This window comes from Podarcis melisellensis, assembly GCF_964234715.1.
Source record: "Podarcis melisellensis genome assembly, chromosome: 6".
Taxonomy (NCBI): Eukaryota; Metazoa; Chordata; class Lepidosauria; order Squamata; family Lacertidae; genus Podarcis; species Podarcis melisellensis.
The window spans coordinates 68,321,027-68,339,598 of NC_138538.1; the positions used below are offsets into that span (position 1 = coordinate 68,321,027).

At 41.8% G+C, this 18,572-nt stretch overlaps 1 protein-coding gene across 1 annotated transcript in view; it reads left to right on the forward strand.

Annotated features, from left to right (window-relative positions):
- The first annotated feature begins 3,116 nt into the window (after window positions 1–3,116).
- Window positions 3,117–18,572, forward strand: part of PRKACB (protein kinase cAMP-activated catalytic subunit beta) — a 51,302-nt gene continuing 35,846 nt past the window's right edge. The window contains exon 1 of the mRNA XM_081914259.1: window positions 3,117–3,554. Coding sequence (XP_081770385.1) covers window positions 3,509–3,554 — 46 coding nt within the window. The 5' untranslated portion in view covers window positions 3,117–3,508. The remainder of the gene's footprint in view (window positions 3,555–18,572) is intronic.

Here is an 18,572-nt window from a genome sequence, read left to right on the forward strand (position 1 = left end):
CCACTGAGCATGCTCAGTTATCATTGTGCTTTTTGCTCCCCTCCCCTAATCCCCCCATATATATATATATATATATATATATATATATATATATATATATATTTGCTTTCGTAGATTTTCACGGGTACAGGAATGCAGGTTTTGGTGTCCTCGGGTGTCTTCCCGTGTAAAAGTTGGGGTGTCTAGGCGACGTTTCGACGAGGTCTCACTCGTCATCTTCAGGCTGGTGCTTTCGGCTTCTTGTTACTGGAACAGAGCAGGATCTCAGTGTTTGAGTTCCTATAAATACTGTTGAGGGGGTGTGGTGTATAGCCTCCAATGTTCTGGGCAGAGAGGAAGTTCCCAGGCTAGTGTGCCTTTTCTTCTTTTGTTCCTTAATTACTTGAGGGATATCTTGAGTGATTTCTTGAGTGATATCCTGAGTACCACTTAGGTGGGTCATTAGGTGTGGATTAGTTGCTCAAACACTGGATTAGAACTCAAACACTGAGATCCTGCTCTGTTCCAGTAACAAGAAGCCGAAAGCACCAGCCTGAAGATGACGAGTGAGACCTCGTCGAAACGTCGCCTAGACACCCCAACTTTTACACGGGAAGACACCCGAGGACACCAAAACCTGCATATATATATATATATATATATATATATATATATATATAACACTTCTACAACTTTTGGAGTTTCTCAGAGTTTGCTCCCTCTTGGGCATGGATACTGCTGCATTTGCTTTGTAAGGATCCACACTCGGAGAATGAGTTTGCTCTTAAAATACAGGAAAGAGCATTTTCAAGTTTGACACTTATGTCTTTAACCATCTTCTAGAATAGATGACAGGCAGCCTCATGGATAAACAGCACACTTCTGAAACTGGAATGGAATGCACCACCCAACCCCAAGGAACAAAACCTCTCTCAATTTGAGGACAAAAGAGGAAAAAAGCAACCCTGAGACACAATAAAGGTTGCCAGCCATTGCATAATGATCATGGTACAATATTTTATAGTGGAACTGGGAAAATGTAATAAAAAACACATCAGATTAAATATTTAAAAGCCTGCCTCCTATCATACATTTTTTTCTGAGTGGTTTAGATCAGCAAAAACTGAAATTTCACCAACTATATCATAATGTCACAAAATTCACAATCATCCAAATATTAATTTAAAGGTGATGGTATAGCAGTGTGCATCAAAATTATTTTTTGAAAGATGTAGAAAAGGCAGTATACTGAGGAAAGTTGCAATGAAAGTCACCTAGCTGTGAGTGCAACTACAAGGCTACTAAACCATACTTATGTTGCAGTCCAGTACCCATGGGCCTCTCAACACAGTGCAACTTAATTCTAGCTATAGAATTGCACGTACTGTTAATTTCCAAAATTCGAAGTGTATCTGCTCAAGTTCACAAGTGTATCTACAAATTCGAGGCGCCAATCACAAATACACTATCAGTGCAATTCCAATCATATCTCCTCAAAAGTCAGTCCTATTTATTGCATGGAGTTTTCTCTCAGGTAAATGTGATTAGGATAGCAGCCTAATTGAACTTGTTTCTGGGTACTGTAGTTTGTTAAGGGTTGATAGAAATAGTAACTCTGAGGGGTAAACTACAGTGCCCATAATTCTTGGAGTAAAAGAGTGTGCTTAAAAGTTATGGTATGTACACAACCAAAATAGAATTCCTCATAAGAATAAAACCTTGATCTCTAATATCAGATTACTAGAGAGCAAAAGGGTATAATTACTTAGCAATTTAAAAAATGTACTCTGAATGTGTTCAAAGCCACTTTTTTTTACCACAATAAATAATTATCATAATCATAACAGTATTCATGTGTCTTAAAACTTTAGCAACCTTCATAGCCACAGATGTAAATCGTGACTTTCATCATTGCAAACCATACTAAAAAAGAAAGGTTTAATTGCCTAGTTTATTTATATTTATATTTATATAAACCACCCCTCGTCCCATAGGATCCTAAAACGGGGAACATATAATAAAATCCATATATCAACGTAAACATTTTAAAAAATCACATTTAATCAAGCAATTCAAAACCATTCAATTTGCCAACTTCCCACAAATGCTTGTGCGCAAGTGTGTCTAAAGCCATTGTTTGAACAGTGTCAGTGAGGGAGACAGCTGCATCTCCATAGGCCGGGAGTTCCACAAATGGGGGCCACCACAAGGAAGACCCTACCCCTAGCTGATTTTTTTTTGTGGCAAGATGTTAAATAGCCTGTACACTAAAAGAAAGAAGATCTTGTTCCTTGCACCCTCAGATGAAAATAGCATCCATAGCAAGGCCTCCTCTGAAGACCAAAGTGTGTGGGCAGATTCAGATGGGCAGAAGCAGTAGCCCTCCAACTTCCAAACTGTCCAGGCCTGGAAAAAGGGATAACAACAACCACACTTTGAAAGGAATAAATCCAAAACTGGCGAAGAATGCACAGTATTGGTGTGGCATGACTGCTGCATTTTGCATCAACTGAAAAGCTTCTGGGCACTTTTCAGAACCGTTCCGCCACATACTGCACATACCATGGCCTAAATATGAAAGGCAAACAAGAAACCTGTAACTGCAGCAAGGTCCATCTTCAGAAAACGGCCAGTTGGTGCATTTGTTGGAATCTGGAGCAAAGCTGAGTCCAAAAAACAACTGCACCCAGTGTGTCCAACAGAAATATCTCCCAAAGTGTCTTGTCTGGATTACACCTTTCCCCAACCCCCCTTTTGCCCCATAACCCATCTCTCACTGGCTTCAGCATTCACAGTATACATATAAGACTCAAGCACAGGATGGGGCATCCCAAGCCAAGGCGCGTTTATCCATAAACCAAACTCCCACAAACTTCCATGGGTTTATCTATTCAGGAGTCGCAGCGGCGCGTTAGATCCGCTCCTGAAATAAGTGCGGACTTGGGAGTACTGCTGCAGCCGCTTGCAAGTGCGGGTGAAGAAGGCAAGAGCTGAGGGGGGGGGGGAAGGCTGGTCCCTCCGGGTGAATTATTTACTCGAGGGCAAAAGGAGGTGCGTTGTGGGGAAGAAGAGTCTGAGGGGGAAAGCGGAAAGCGAGGCCGGCAGGGGGCCTCCTCCTCCGCAAAGAGCGTAGTCCCGCCAGGCCGCCGGGCAGGCGAAGCCGGAGCCCTTGCGAGCGTGAGGAGGAACGGCTGAGGAGAAGGAGGAGGCGCTTCAGCGGCCGTCATTTCCGCCGTGTATGTGTGTGTGTGGAGTCGGGGAGGGCAGGCGGACAAGCGGAAAGAAAGGAGGCAGGACCCGGAGGAGCCCTCGCCGCCTCCGACTTAGAGGCCGCCCGGAGCCCCCTTCCTAGAGCGAGGGGGAGAGGAGCCGAAGGCCGAGCGCTGAGGGGAAAGACCGAAGCGGCGACGCCACACTCCTCCTTCCTTCTTCGCTTCTTGCCGGCTCCACAGAAGCCGCTCGGGACTCCCGCCCTTCTCCCTCCCTCCCCCCCGCTGGACGGACGGAGCAGCCCGCCGGCCTCCCGGCCATGGGGAACGCCGCCACCGCCAAGAAGGGCAACGAGATCGAGAGCGGTGAGTTGCAAGCGGGCGACAAAGACCGCGGGGGGGGGGGGAGGCAGGCCGGCTCTCCGCCGCCGCCGCCCCGCTGCTGCTGCTCCTCCTCTCGCCAAGGTGCACCGGGACGGGCCGTGGCAGCAGCAAGGCCCTGCGGCCTAGTCTGGCGGGCTGCGGCACTGGCGGCAACCGGTGCGGCAGGCAGGCAGGCCGGCCCGCTCGCTGTGCCCCTTTGGCGCGGGGGTTCTGGAGGAACTGCTGCAGCCACGTCCCGCTCCGGGGGCTTAGGAGTAAGCGGGTTAACCGGTCCCCTCGCAAGGCTCAGGGGCAGATGCAGAGCCCCCTTCCCCCGGGGGGGGTGCAGAGGAGCTCCGTGGACGCCCCCCACCCGGAGGCCGCTGCTGCTGCTGCTGCGTGTCCCCGGCTTCCCCACCTAGGGGCATCCCTCTGCTTAGGCCGGCCTAGTCCCATTCCGGAGGAGGGCAATGAATGGGAGCGGGTGGGGTCTTCTCCTCCCGCCCCAATCGCTCTTGGTAAAACTCTTGGCCCTCGTCGTCGGAAGAAAAGCTTTTCTCTCGGCAACCTTGGGGTGAGGGGTGGGGGTCGGGGCAAAGCTCGGGTGCAAACTGTGATTTGTTTGGCGCTTGTGTGTTTTCTCCTCTTCTTTTCCCTCCGCCTCTTCCTTCCTTACCCTCTCCCCCCCCCCACACACACACAACAGAAAAAAAGGCTGCTGTAGAAAACTCCCTAACCTTTCCCTCTTATAGTTTTTGTTCTTTGCTGTTGTGGAAACAGTTTATTCCGAGCTCCTCCTGCTTTGGAGAAGCAGTCTTCTGTTGCAGCATGTTAATGTGTTGTGAAACCTCTCTCTACAGAAAGCGAAAGAGACCTAACGCTAGTAAAGCGATTATTATTATTATTATTATTATTATTATTATTATTATTATTATTATTATTTTGTCGTGCAGGATCTTGGTAAGCTGCATTTTGTTTGGGATTGAGAACATAGCATAAAAGAACACAAGCAAAGTGTTTAAGCAATTGCTGGCACTTCTCATTGGAGATTAAAGGCCTCGCTAATACACTTACTTGGGAGTAAGTCCCATTGAATTCAATCAGGCTTTTGAGTACATGTGTTTAAGATTATGAGGTGGATTACTAATATGAACTCTTGAGGTTTTGAGTGTTTATTTCTATTTGCTTGTCTGCAGTAGAAATGATTGAGTGTTTTTGATCCTCAGCAATTTTTGAGATGGGCAACTTTTATTCATTAGCATCTTGTCTCCTTTTGTAGATAGACAATTTTACATAAAGATTGTTTTGGTTTCATAAAATACGGTTCCTCAGAATAAAGCCCTAAATGTTACTTAGTCTAGAGATGGGGAACCTATGACCCTCCAGATGTTGAACTAAAACTCCCATCAGCCCCAGTCAACATGACCAATGGCCAGGGATAATGGTAGTTGTAGTCTAACACCTGCAGGGCCACTGTTGCCCACCCTGATGTAGTCAAATAAAATAAAATCCTTTCTGTTGAATAATCAAAAGCTTAAACCAATTTTAAAAATAAGCAAATCTAGAGAGAGAGATGCATGCTTAAAATGTAGAGTCCTGTGCATGCACCATTAAATTCAGTTGAACTAACTTCTGGTTAACTGTGTACAGTGCTGAAGCTTTCATCCTAACTTTGAGGCCTTGAGGCCTTCATTGTGTTTGATTTCAGTGGTATTTAAGTTGCCTCCACCAGTTAATAGCATCTCCAGAAGGTGCTTGTTCGGCTGTAACACCTTGCAAAAGTGGGGTGGGAGAAAAGTAGCTTGTTGGGTACTACTGGTCTGAGAATGCCACACTGTGTTCCGAATGGGCTGTCATGTTGATGCAGTGTAAACTGATAGTATGCATGGGAATAGTTTTCTTGTCAATTGGTGGTTTCTGGTATGCTGAATCAATGCATGCCTGACATTTGAAAAAGCCTCTGGCTTCAAACCTGTTTCCTGGGAGGAGAGACTCCCTTTGGGGCTTTAGTCTAAAACTACTTTCCCTGCCATGCTGCCTCTTCGTGTGGCATCAGTGATGGTCCTGGTGAACTGTGGTTCCACAGGCCCTTAATTTTACTTTGACAGCAGGGGTACAAAGTGTTGTCATTTTGTTGGACTATGACTTCCCTGACAATTGATCGTGCTGGTTGAGGCTGATGGGAATTGTAGTCCAAATACCTTTGGCGGGTACCATCTTGGCTATCCCTGCATTTGTGAATCAAGCAGCATATTCTTGCTCAACCCTCTGGGCAAAGTTTTGCTTCTGCTGAGGATATTCTGTGTGTTGTGGGTGGGTGACATTCACTTTGCCTTCAAGTGAATCACCTGCAGCATTGTAGTATGTTTGGGACAGCTCTAGGCTGTTGCATGTGTACTCTATAGGGAGTTAGGCATCCTTTTAAATACGCTTGGTCCCTATTCTCTCCTCTATCCATGCATGTGGTGTGCAGGTCTGTGATTTCTGGAACATTTTCTAACACATGCCCAAATCTAGCATGGATTTCACTTGTTCTGCATCACAACACACCCCTTTCATATTAACGGTGTCAAATTGTAGTAAAAATGCACATGTCAGATTTCTTAACTTGTCAGATCTGTACCAACTGTCAGGAATGCAAAATAAGGCAGTGGTAGCAATATTGTGCTGTCTCAAAGACGCTTTCTAGAATTGTGAATTTGTAGAGGGTTGAGAACAAAAGGAAGTACCACTGCAGCGAGAGGGGTTGAGGGATTCTCAGAATATGAAGACTTGTGAATGCTTTGCAAGCGTTGAAACAGAGGTTTTTCTGCTATCTGATACAGTGACTGTTGCAGTTTGCATTGTATAGAACTACTCATCCTTGTCAAAATAGCTGCCTAAGGAAACAAATCTTACAAATTTTTGTTATAAGTTTACACAACATGTTAGAAAAGCTACAAGTTTTGAATAAGTTCTGTAAACTGACAGTGGAAGCGGGGGAGGGCAGTGATTACTTTTAATCCATGTCCTTTACATATTAACATCTACTGAAAGCTGTGATTGTAAAGATCAAGGCCATGCTACAGTATCCGAAAGACAATGAACAGTGACTTGATTTGTAGTCTATATTTGCACATAAAGTGTTTGAGAGCTCTTACTGCAACTGTGGTCAATGTAAACGGAAACAATATAACTGTAGCACTTAGTAGTAAAGCTTCATATAATGGTATCTTACTGTGTATTGCTGAACTTTTATCACCCATGGTGCATTTAGTATGGCTCTGAAATATTTTTAGTAGTGTTGGTTATTTATTTATTTCTTCAAACTTTATAGCATTAGTAGAAGAATGCAATCCTTTTTTTACTTTAGTTCTGGATATGGATCCATGTTCTATGTTGTGTAAGGTAATGTCTATTACATATTGTACTTGAACACAGAAAAATAATTTCCATGTATTTCTTTGCTAAACAGTCTTAAAGCAATATTGCCATTATGCATCTGAACAAAGTTCCAATTAAGTTCAATTGATATTGGTGGGACCTGATTCAGCACTTCTAAAAAGGGGGCTTTGCCTTTGAGGTCTAGGATGTTGGGTCTGAGCAAAAACTACATTTACAAATACTATTTAAAGGAAAACTTTCTGCAACTCAGTGAATACTTTTTAAAAAGAGTGATCCTACCAGAATTAGAAATGTCATTGCCTTTAAAATACTGTCCAGCTAAGTAGCAGTATTAGTCTATGGCATCAAAAAGCATAGCTACGCATTGTTAGAAACTCAGATATATAAGCTAGACACCAAATGGCTCCTTAAACTAGGAGTAAAGTTTTCAAAACAATGCCTAGTTGTCATTTTTGGGCCAGACAGCTTGAAATTTGTATTTTTCAATGGAACTTTTTAGTTCTTGAAATTCATTCTGATTTTGCAGATAAAATCTAGCAGATAGAATTCTACCGGATGTTTTGCTAGTGTGTGAAAACAGTCAAGACCCAAGGCATGCACCTCCAGATGGTGGAGACGTCAGGGGCCATCCTGGCACCTGGGCATCCTCTCTTGGTCGCAAGTGGCCAGTAGTCAGGTGCAAAATGTGCCTGGCACTTGGTGAATTTCAAATGCTGGTTACATGGTTCTTTTGAAAGTAACACATTTATTATAGCACAAGCTTCTCTGAATTACAGTCCACTCCATGCAATTGATGAAGTAGACTGTAGTCCATAGAAGCTTATACCAACATAATTTTGTTAGTCTTTAAGGTACCAGAAGACTGTTGTTTAAAAATACTGGATGCTTCTTAAAAGAAAATGAGATAGAATCATAGAGTAATTGAATTGTAGAGTTGGAAGGGACCCTTAGGGTAATCTAGTCCAACCTTTTGCAGTGTTTAATTGATAGATGAATTGGAACATATAGAGTTATCGTTTTGAGATAATGAACTAGATCTTATTCCAGAAGACACCTTTCCTGTTCTAGAATTGCTTTCTTGATGCACACAGTGCTTACATTTTTTGTTATATCATTGCCATTATGCATCTGAACAAAGTTCCAATTAAGTTCAATTGAGTTCAATTAAGTTCAATTTTTATTTCACACAAAATAAAAATTATATAGGACTACAAGTGAGGACAGCAAGAAAACTTGATGGGTGAAGGGAGTGAATCAAATACTGTACCAGAAGAATTCATCACTCCCAGTACTTTTCATTTTCCCGCCCCACACTGGCCTTCTGAATACTAGGAGCAGAGTAGGAAGTATATTGAAAGTGCTGCAAAACAAACCAGTATTGTTAGAGTGAATTGTATCCTACTACTCCAGGAAGCCTATCCTGCACTATCCAGAAGGTGTTTTTCCTTGTGCCATCAAAGGAAGTAGCCAGACTCCTGGATAGCTCATGGTGCTGATAATGCCAAGGTTGCAGACTTGATCCCTGTATGGAGCAGCTACATATTCCTGCATTGCAGAAGGTTGGGGTAGATGATCCTTAGGGTCCCTTCCAATTCTGTGATTCTATTATCTATGCACCTTGAGAGGAGGGGAGAAGGGACCTAATAAAGAAACTAGAGAAGGACTAGGAAAGTGTTGGTAGCTGATTATGCTTTCTCTCTAGCCTATGTTCTTATTTGCTCTCTCATTCTTCTAGTGCTGCTGGGATAGCTCTAGAGCTGTTGTGTATTCATGATCACATGCATGCTAACTTTGGCCTCTTTGAGGAAGGATAAAGTTGGGAAGTTTATTCTCATCACATGTTTTGGCACAACTCTAAAGTTTGTGCAAGTAGGGCATAACTACCGGTAGTGGTGATCTCTTCATAGTTTGATTTGGAATTGGCTCAGTAGTTATCTATTTTCAAGTAACCTTTTCTAATTTTTTGTGGGGCAGAAAGTTCACCTGTTTTTGACCATTTTTATCTGTTTAGGTTAGTGAATATTTTCTGATTGCTCTATGCACAAAGGAAGAAATCATTGACTTGCCTTTGTAACCTCCCTACCCCAGTATACAGGACCTCTGGCATGAATGGTTGCACATGTTCCTGAACTACACAAACAGATCCAGGGACCATATTTCTCAACTGGAATATTGCATAGATTTGGAAAAGCTTGCACTTTACTTATTCTAGTTGTTAGCCTTCTAACGATTTGGGAAATGCTTAAAACAAATTTTATTTTTGTTGTTCTTGAAGAATGAGCCTGGAAAGCAGCTTTATACATATTCTCACAGATAGCCTTAAGCATGGTCATCTTCAAAACCACTGGGTGATAGCCAGCTAAGCCATACTCACTGAAATAAATTGGTTTATTTCAGTGGATCTGCTCTGAGTATGACTAACATTGGATATCACTTTCTGCCTTGTTCTAATCTATCTCTCTATCATTATTTCCTGATACATCTAGTTCTTCCTCCAACACTGCCACCACCAGTAGCCCAAATCCCTTAAACATCTCTGCATTTTTTTCCATTGCTGTGCCTGGAATTTGTTTCCAGAACAAATATTTTCAAGTAATTCTCCAGAGCTCACCAATTCATGGAAGTCCTTGCTTAACCCATTTGTCTCCATCCCTCAACTGTGCTTGCTCACATTTCATCCCTTGTTACTCTTGGTTCTTCCTCTGAACTCTCCCTAGTCTCAAAATCTAGATTATAATTTATTTGGGGACAAGGATCTGTGAGTGCATGACCTGGCAGAGAGGAAATAATCTTGGTCTAATAAATGATGTTTTATTAAAGAACAAATCTAGTCCCCACATTTTGGCTTTGTACCTGCCATGACCCAGCTTTGGCACATCTTCTGTGGTTTATTTCTGTTACAACTGAACCACTAAAACTGGTTTGATCTGTTTGCAAGCCAGGCTTTACTAGATCTTGGTTTCATCTTATGGCAGTGATTAAACCAAGTTTTCCAGCTGAATGTAATGGGAAACTGGCTTAGCAAACCCTGGAAGTGTTGTATTATGGTGTGAGAGGGGAGAATGTGCAGACACAACTTGATCTAACAAACTTTGGCTTATTAGACCAGGATCATTATATCTGAACCAGGCCTCTGTGTTTCCTTTTTTTCTTTTTCTTCAAAGTAGACTAGTACATGATTCTTACACTTACACCCAAGATTATTTGGAATCTCCAAGGGACCAAATTGTGAAGTTGTACAAAAAATTACATTACCTTTTTTAAAACAACAACAATGTAACTTAAACACTATAGCAAAAGAAAGTTCTGGCTTGTATTTTCAGGCTGCTATAACCTAAGATGCTGTGGCATGTAGTCAACTACGGTAAATTATACTCACAGTTGACCCATTGAAATTAATGGACCTAAATTAGTCAGGACCATTAATTTCAAAGGGTCTTCTCTGAGTATGACTAATGTTGTATACAACTCTGCAAAAATAATAGTGTTTTTTAAATGTTAATAAGCATGTAAATAGCCACTTGTCTGTGGTAAGAATCTCTTTCAGATGACCAGTCAGAGAAACTGCTTTAAAATGGAAAATTGCTTTTGCTCCATCTGTTGATGGTTCCACAAATAAGTAACATGGTATGTGTGAGTAAAGTGCTTCTTACTGTACAGCCCCAAACAACTTAGTACCAAGTTAATTAGCATCACCTTCCCTTATGTAAATGTACCCATCCTTTAAGATTAGATGTTGAACCCCTCCTGCATTTGGTGTTGCTGGCTAAGGCTAGGTGCGTGGTAACAGATGAGAGAGACTGCTTTATCTGTGGTAGTGTGGAACTCTCTGCCCCCTTGCTCTTTATATTATCTTGGCACTAAGAAAGCTTTTATTTTTAAACATGCTCTTGATTCTGTTGCTACTTAATGCATTGATTGGTGCTGCTGTTGCTGCTTTTGTGTTTTTGTTTTGCTTCTCTGTTTAATGTAATATGTGTTTTTATTGGTTGTGTCATTGTTGCTTTTCTGCAACAATGTGCAAGTCACTGAGCAACTCCTTTGTGGGGAAAAGTGGGGCTTTAATTTAAAAATAATAATAACAACAACTTCTGTGGGATAGTAACTTTGGCGGACTTATTGCCAAGGCTGCCCTTGGAGTAAAGGTAAAGGTACCCCTGTCCGTACGGGCCAGTCGTGTCCGACTCTAGGTTTGTGTGCCCATCTCACTTAAGAGGCCGGGGGCCAGCGCTGTCCGGAGACACTTCCGGGTCACGTGGCCAGCGTGATGAAGCTGCTCTGGCGAGCCAGCACCAGCGCAGCACACGAAAACGCCGTTTACCTTCCCGCTATAAAGTGGTACCTATTTATCTACTTGCACTTAAGGGTGCTTTCGAACTGCTAGGTGGGCAGGAGCTGGGACCGAAAGACGGGAGCTCACCCCGCTGCGGGGATTCAAACCGCCGACCATGCGATCGGCAAGCCCTAGGCACTGAGGTTTTACCCACAACGCCACCCCTTGGAATACAAATAACAAAAAAAGTGTAGTGTAAGCAAGAACAAATATTCTAGAACATGAAAACCTTTGCATTGTATTCAGTACACAACAGCAGATTTTTGAAACAGGAAATGCATCTAAAACCTCAGTTCATCAGAGCATTAGATTAAGCATGTATCCTATACATTTCAGTAATAAAAAGATACATTTCACCATGCAGACAATGGCTGGGTTATAAAATAATGACTTAAAAGTTAAGTGTATAATTCTGAGAGGAAGTAACTATAGTACCCAATACTGAAGTTAGACAAATTCAGGTTCCATGCTCATGCATCCTGCTAGATTAGGGAATTTCTGTGTAGGAATTGTGGTCACTGGTAACTTTTCTGTGCATCTGTGAACTCTGAACAGCTATGAACTTTCTAAAAGCACAGGGACCAAGTGCCTAAGGATGGCATCCACAGATACCGGATGAGCTTTCAAATGTATTCACTGAATGTATTCCAAGCTTCTTTTGGAGTTCTTTTGTAATGGTGTCTTGGATTGAAATATTGCTTGTGCTTCTGTTGTTCCACTTGTGTGGAACATGCTGATTCCTAAATGTTATCATGTGCAGGCCTTGGACTGTCCATAAGATTCAAATTCCTAAGCTGCAGTAGCAATTGACTTGGTGTGCAGGCTACTGGAAGTTTTTCAGGCTTTGTTTTAGTGTTTTGTTGAAGCATTACTCTTAGCTGCAGTTCAACACCAGATGCATGGAATGAAAGCTGTACCCTACCAATGAACCACAGTGGACTGCTATACTGGGACCTCTCAATTCTGACAAAGATCTGTTTGCTTTCCATTCTGTGTATGTTTGTGTATCCTGTAATAACTGGTGATTGTGTGTGAATATCAAAGGAATAAGTGTGTCCTAAAGGCAATTGTGTGAAATACGTGATTGCATGAGAATTTTAAAGACTGACATACCCAGATTTCTTGATGGTCATCCTGCTAACATAATGCTGTTAGTTAGGACAGTTGGAACTTTACCTCCACAGTTATCATATACCTTTCAGACTCGAGGTGGCTTTCAGCATAGTTAAAACATTAAAACACAGCATTATGGAAGCATTTTATCATTTTCCATTCACAAAATTTACACTGAGCTTTTCTTGAAATGGACGGGTCTTCTAAGCATATGTGTTTAAGATTAGGGTGTAAGATTTTGTAAAAAACAAAACAACCTTTCTGTTTTGCCACAGGCCATAGATTTGATTGCAGCGTCAGTCTAACATAAAGCCAGTGGGTGCAGAAAGTAACTTGTGGCTCTGGAAGAAGCTGTGCACAAACATTTGCCTTGGGATATATGTACAGTATGGTCAGTCACAAAATTCATACTGAGAAATCAGAAATAGTATATGAACTTGCACACTAATATAATCAATCTGTCTGAGCACAAGACATTATGTGTTGAGAACTATATTGTTGTCTACGTAAAGGTAAAGGGACCCCTGACCATTAGGTCCAGTCGTGACCGACTCTGGGGTTGCAGCGTTCATCTCGCTTTATTGGCCGAGGGAGCCGGCATACAGCTTCCGGGTCATGTGGCCAGCAGGACTAAGCTGCTTCGGGTGAACCAGAGCAGCACATGAAACGCCGTTTACCTTCCCACCAGAGCGGTTCCTATTTATCTACTTGCACTTTTGACGTGCTTTCGAACTGCTAGGTTGGCAGGAGCTGGGACCGAGCAATGGGAGCTCACCCTGTGGTGGGGATTCGAACCACCGACCTTCTGATCGGCAAGTCCTAGGCTCTGTGGTTTAACCCACAGCGCCACCCGCATCCCGTAGTCTACATACCTTATAGCAAATGTACAAAATTGCAGCTGTTATGAGTCCTGAAGTAACCTCATCATTGCATACTAAAGAATGAAAGCAACAACTAGGATATCTGATGGTACTACTGTAATTGATTAGTTTACTTTACTCCAAAGATGTATAATTTGCACATGTGTGTTCTGGTGCAACCAAGTACCTTTCACTTTGGAAGTAATATAATACCATCATGTTCAAACTCTGGCACGTTGAACAAATTCTGTATATCATAGATGGTTTTTAGATGGTTTGTAAAAGACAATTTAAATTGGAACAAATCTCTTGAGGTTATATGCCCTGCTGCATTATTGCAGAATTTGAGTTCATGTGATTTTAATACTTGGCCTCGCTGTGGTCTCTGTCTAAGGCAGATAGGAATCATGTAGCCCTTGAGTTACAAAACTCAGAAGAGTGATCTGGATTTTTAAAGTTCTAAGCAGTTCTGTTTCACTTTAGTGTCCAATAGAGTGACAAGTTACAAAACCAGAGGTGTGGTTTTTCCAGGAAATTCTGAATTGGAAAAATCTCTTATGCACATTATGGCAATTTGCAGCAGCAGATTTTCAATTTGTAGCAGAAAAGTGTCTGGTTCCCTTGAGAGCAGTCTAATTTAGCTTGTTTATTTTATTTGTATTTAGCAAACAAAGTCAAAAATTTGGAAACTGCCCAGCTTCCCTGTACGTACGCATGTATTTATTTATTATATGCACTAGGCATACTTTCCTTGTAACTAATGAATTTATGAAATATAAAAAAAAAATGAAAAAATAAAGCGGTGGAAAATCTTCTAGAAATTTTTCTGCCCACACCACTGACGGTTCAGAAGTCCCTCAGTAAATCTAGAGAGTCTGCCTTGATAGCTACCGTAGATTCCGGCGTATTAGGCTACTGGGCGAATTAGATGACCCCCCCAAATTGGCAGCTGCAATTTGGGTGTTCGTCTTATAAGCCCAGTTGCCTAATACACTGGGCAGCTCCGCGCCGGGAGAAAGCTGCCCGGCATGGAGCAGAGCTCGCACCCCCTGCTGCTGCTTCCGAAGCAGCCGTGGGCGGGCTCCGCGCCTGGCGGCTCTCTCCCAGTGCACAGCGGAGCCCACTGCTGGTGCGGCTGCATCGGAGCCGCTGCCGCAGCAAGGGGGAGCAGATACCTGGCATATAAGACGACCCCTGACTTTTTAACCTCTTCGGGGGTTAAAAAGTCGTTTTATACGCCGGAATTTACGGTATTTGGTTTGTTCTTGTGCCTTCCTTCTACTGTTTATGTGCTTTGCCTATTCCATACTATTTCAATATAAGGCGAGCTTAACTATAGGAGCAATCATCATATAGTTAGAACTGGCTGTGTGAGTTGCTCTTGTAATGTGCTAATGATTTATCAAGATCAGGAATGGGTGGGTGCAGAGGTTTAGCCACTGTGCACACTGCAGCACCTGATCGAAGTGTAAATTACACCCCACCCTGGTCATCAGGTTGATCATTTAATGATTGGTAGAGGGGTGATATTCCTCTATCCTCGGCTAGTTACATGCACAACATGGGTCTGTGTGCATGTAAGAGCATGGTGTGGGCACACCCACTCAGTTCTGCATGAACATGGCTACCAGTTAACGTGGTGCAGTGGTCAGCCATATTGTACCTAGCGACTTACACCATTTCTTCTAAGATGCTGTTTTGTACATCAGTATCAACTTTTCAGATAAGACAAAAAAAAGTTCAGATACCTGAGTTGGGCATTTTGAACACTGACAACCTGAAAGAAAAAAGCAGCAGCTTGCTTTCTGTTTATACAAAAATAGTTTCCTAGCTGTCTGATCAGGCAAAGTAGCTTTGTAAAAGCCTGCACAGTATGCCAGTTCACTTCTTATTTGTCTTTACTGCTTACTGATTTTCAATATAGATAGAACTGCCTGTATGTGATTGCCATTTTCTAATGATAGTGTCTATTTTTAAATTATATAGACTCTGGAAATAGTGGGACGTGCTCTCTAAATTATTGGCTTCTCTTGTTGAGTAGCTTTTCTTTTTAAATTTCAAGTTAGAGTAGTTTGAAAAAGGTCATTAATTATCCATTGGTCTGGAGTACAAATCTACTGTACTTGGGTGAGTTTCTGTGCTATGATATGCACCCATCTTAAAAGTGATTTGTATCAAATCTGTATTTGAAAGCAAGAAAGCAGACATTCTGTAACTTGAATAGGAAGATCTGAGAGGTTTAATATAATCAGAATAATTGCAAACACATTAGGTACAGCTGTGAGAATTGTCTACATTTTCATTTTTACCAGGGTTGCCAACTAGTTTAAAATAATTTTTATTTATCTGTCTCATCATTGATTGTTTGCTTAAACTGTTAAATTAATTATTTTGTTCTATTTATAATTTTCCATTGCACTGCTTCACATTTCATATAATATAACCGTACATTCAATCATTGACTTTTCTTCTCCCCCCTCCCTTTCCAGGTTTCATTTATCCATTAAGACTGCATATTCAAATTTCTCCTTACATTCATATTTCTCTCTTACCCCATATCTTCAGTGTTTTAAACTAAAATATAAGTGTGCTTATTGCATGAGTGTGAAATATGCACACTTATTTTAACAGCAAAGTACAGTAAGCTGTTAAATTAAAATAAGTGTGCATATATCAAAATTTCATTACTGCTAACGTGACCCTATCCTATTCTAACATTGGTGCCTTATTGGTACCTTATTGTACAAGCCTAATCCTATGCATACTCTGTTATCCTAGCTACAGATGCTTCTGCATATTTCATACGAATAAATAGTAGTGAACTGACTAGCTCATATTGCAAACAGCTTCTGATCTGGTCAGTTTTACTGCTTTTAACAGAAAAGCAAAGAGAGATGAGCAACCTCACAAGTGATAGTTTTGCTCATCTGCTCAGAAGGAGTATTGCTAATGTTAGCTCAGTGTTTTCTAGAGCAGTGGTTCCCCAACTTTTTCCCACGGACCACTTAAAAAGCACTGGAGATCTTTGCAGACCACTTAATCTGCCTGTTGTAGAGTTGTAATGTGCTGTGCTAGTTGTTGTTTGATTTTTAAATGTATTTTTACAGGCACATTGTGGACCAAGAAGGTGGTCTACAGACCACAGTTTGGGAACTACTGTTCTAGAAGATGCTCAGCTTGGGCCTGGTGAATCTCATGGGTGTTTGAGAAATCTGTGATATTTAAGCAACATTTGAGGGCATCTCCATGCCCTCAACTTGAAAACTTTCTACATAGTTGGAATAATTGCTCTTGGATCTTAATACGATTAAGAGATGGCCTTCTGGTTAACATTGAGTTATTGTTATTGGGGGCTTTGGGAATTCCAGCCGATGTATGTTGTAACTGTCATGCTGCATCCTTCAAGGGCAATACAAAAAGTATCTTTTGCTACTTCTACCTTTCAGTTTCTAAGCGGGTGGGTATGAATGATAGCTATCTTGTCAGGGTCTAAATGTATCTCTCCAGATGAAAATAGTGGGAAGCACACATGGCCATAGTACAGTCTAAAGTTCCAGGTGCAATCCAACCTTGAAAAAGGTAAAGGACCCCTGACATTTAAGTCCAGTCACAAACGACTCTGGGGTTGCGGCACCCATCTTGTCCACAGACAGCTTCCGGGTCATGTGGCCAGCATGACTAAGCTGCTTCTGGTGAGCCAGAGCAGCGCACGGAAACACCATTTACCTTCCCGCCGGAGCAGTACCTATTTATCTACTTGCACTGCCTGCTTTCGAACTGCTAGATGGGCAGGAGCTGGGACCGAGCAATGTGAGCTCACCCCGTCACAGGGATTCGATCCGCCGACCTTCCGATCGGCAAGCCCAAGGCTCAGTGGTTTGGACCACAGCGCCACCCGCGTCCCATGGCACACATGGCCATAGTACAGTCTAAAGTTCCAGGTGCAATCCAACTGTAGCTAGCTACAAAAGAAGAGAAATTTCTGAAGCCCAAGATAAAAGAAAACACTTAATGAACATAAGAAGTATTATATTTCCATCTCATGGCATCATAGTTGAATATTATTCAAACAATCTTAAAATCTGTCTAAATCAAACATTGCTTATGGTTGGTTGGTTGGTTTTTTTAAAAAATATCTGGGTACTCTAGCCTAAAAAAAATCATCTTATGCTTTTATGCTTGCAACTGTTTTGAAGAGCTTCTAGGCTAATAAAATATATTTTGTCTAGCTGTATCTTTTTTCCCCCAGATCATCTTCTGATTGACAACATGCTTTGCATTTTATTGTGCTTTGATAAAAAAGATTTAAAACTGTTACTAGGGTGCTGGATGTCTAGTGAGTAACCATAATGTGATACTCAATCGTTTCCATAGGGGGTTTTTTTGCCCATAACTCTCCAATATGCAGAAATACAGGTTTTCTTAAGTGTGCTGCAGGTAATATCTCGAAACCACTATGCTGCTTATGACCCTGAGGTCATCTCAGATAAACAAAGCAAAAGTTGGACTCAAGAGGTTCTTGAAGGAAAGGGCTAGTCCCTATGAAGTTTTCTAAAAACAAAAAAAAAGTCACTCAATTTGAGAAACCAGAACACTCCTAATTATAATCGTTCACCAGAATGGGTTAAGAATTAAACAACTTCAGGATCTGTCAGTACTGTGGAAGATCCAGACTGATTTTACATACGCACTGTCTGCTTTCGTTTCCTTTGATTCTAATTGTTAGACGAACACCTATTGTAGTTTTACCACGAAAGGCAAATAGTGTTCTAGCTATGGATACAGAGTAGAAGTAGCGGCTGTTTCTCTTTCATCTAGTAAGGTGCAGAGAATAGCATCAGAGACTTCCAGAGCACTTTTTAATTTATGACGAAAGCCTTAGGTGACTGATTTTACTAGATTAAATACTGGAACCATAAACGTTACTTATTCCAAGGTAGCGACTTGCCTTGCACTGTAGCTGTCGAGGTGTCAGTTTTAGGGCTTGTCCATTTCACCATGGCTGGACACTGTGTACATCATAATTCAAAGATTGTTTGGCTGGGGGGACTGTGAAAACTATATAGGCCAGTGAAGCTGTAATATTCCTATCATTTTAACCATGGCTAACAGAGCCAGATCAGACTGCAAGATTGTGCGTTCTTTCCTATACAACTCTTTTATGTAAATTATATCACCTTCTTACTCCTGCTCTTAACCATGGTTAGTACTAACCAGAGTTTGTATAAAACTTGGATTTCATACCAAGATCTGAAACTAGTTAGCAGTCCTTGCGAACTCTTGTTACTGTTAACCAGGGTTAATTCCAGTGCACATGAATTGTAGTTAAAA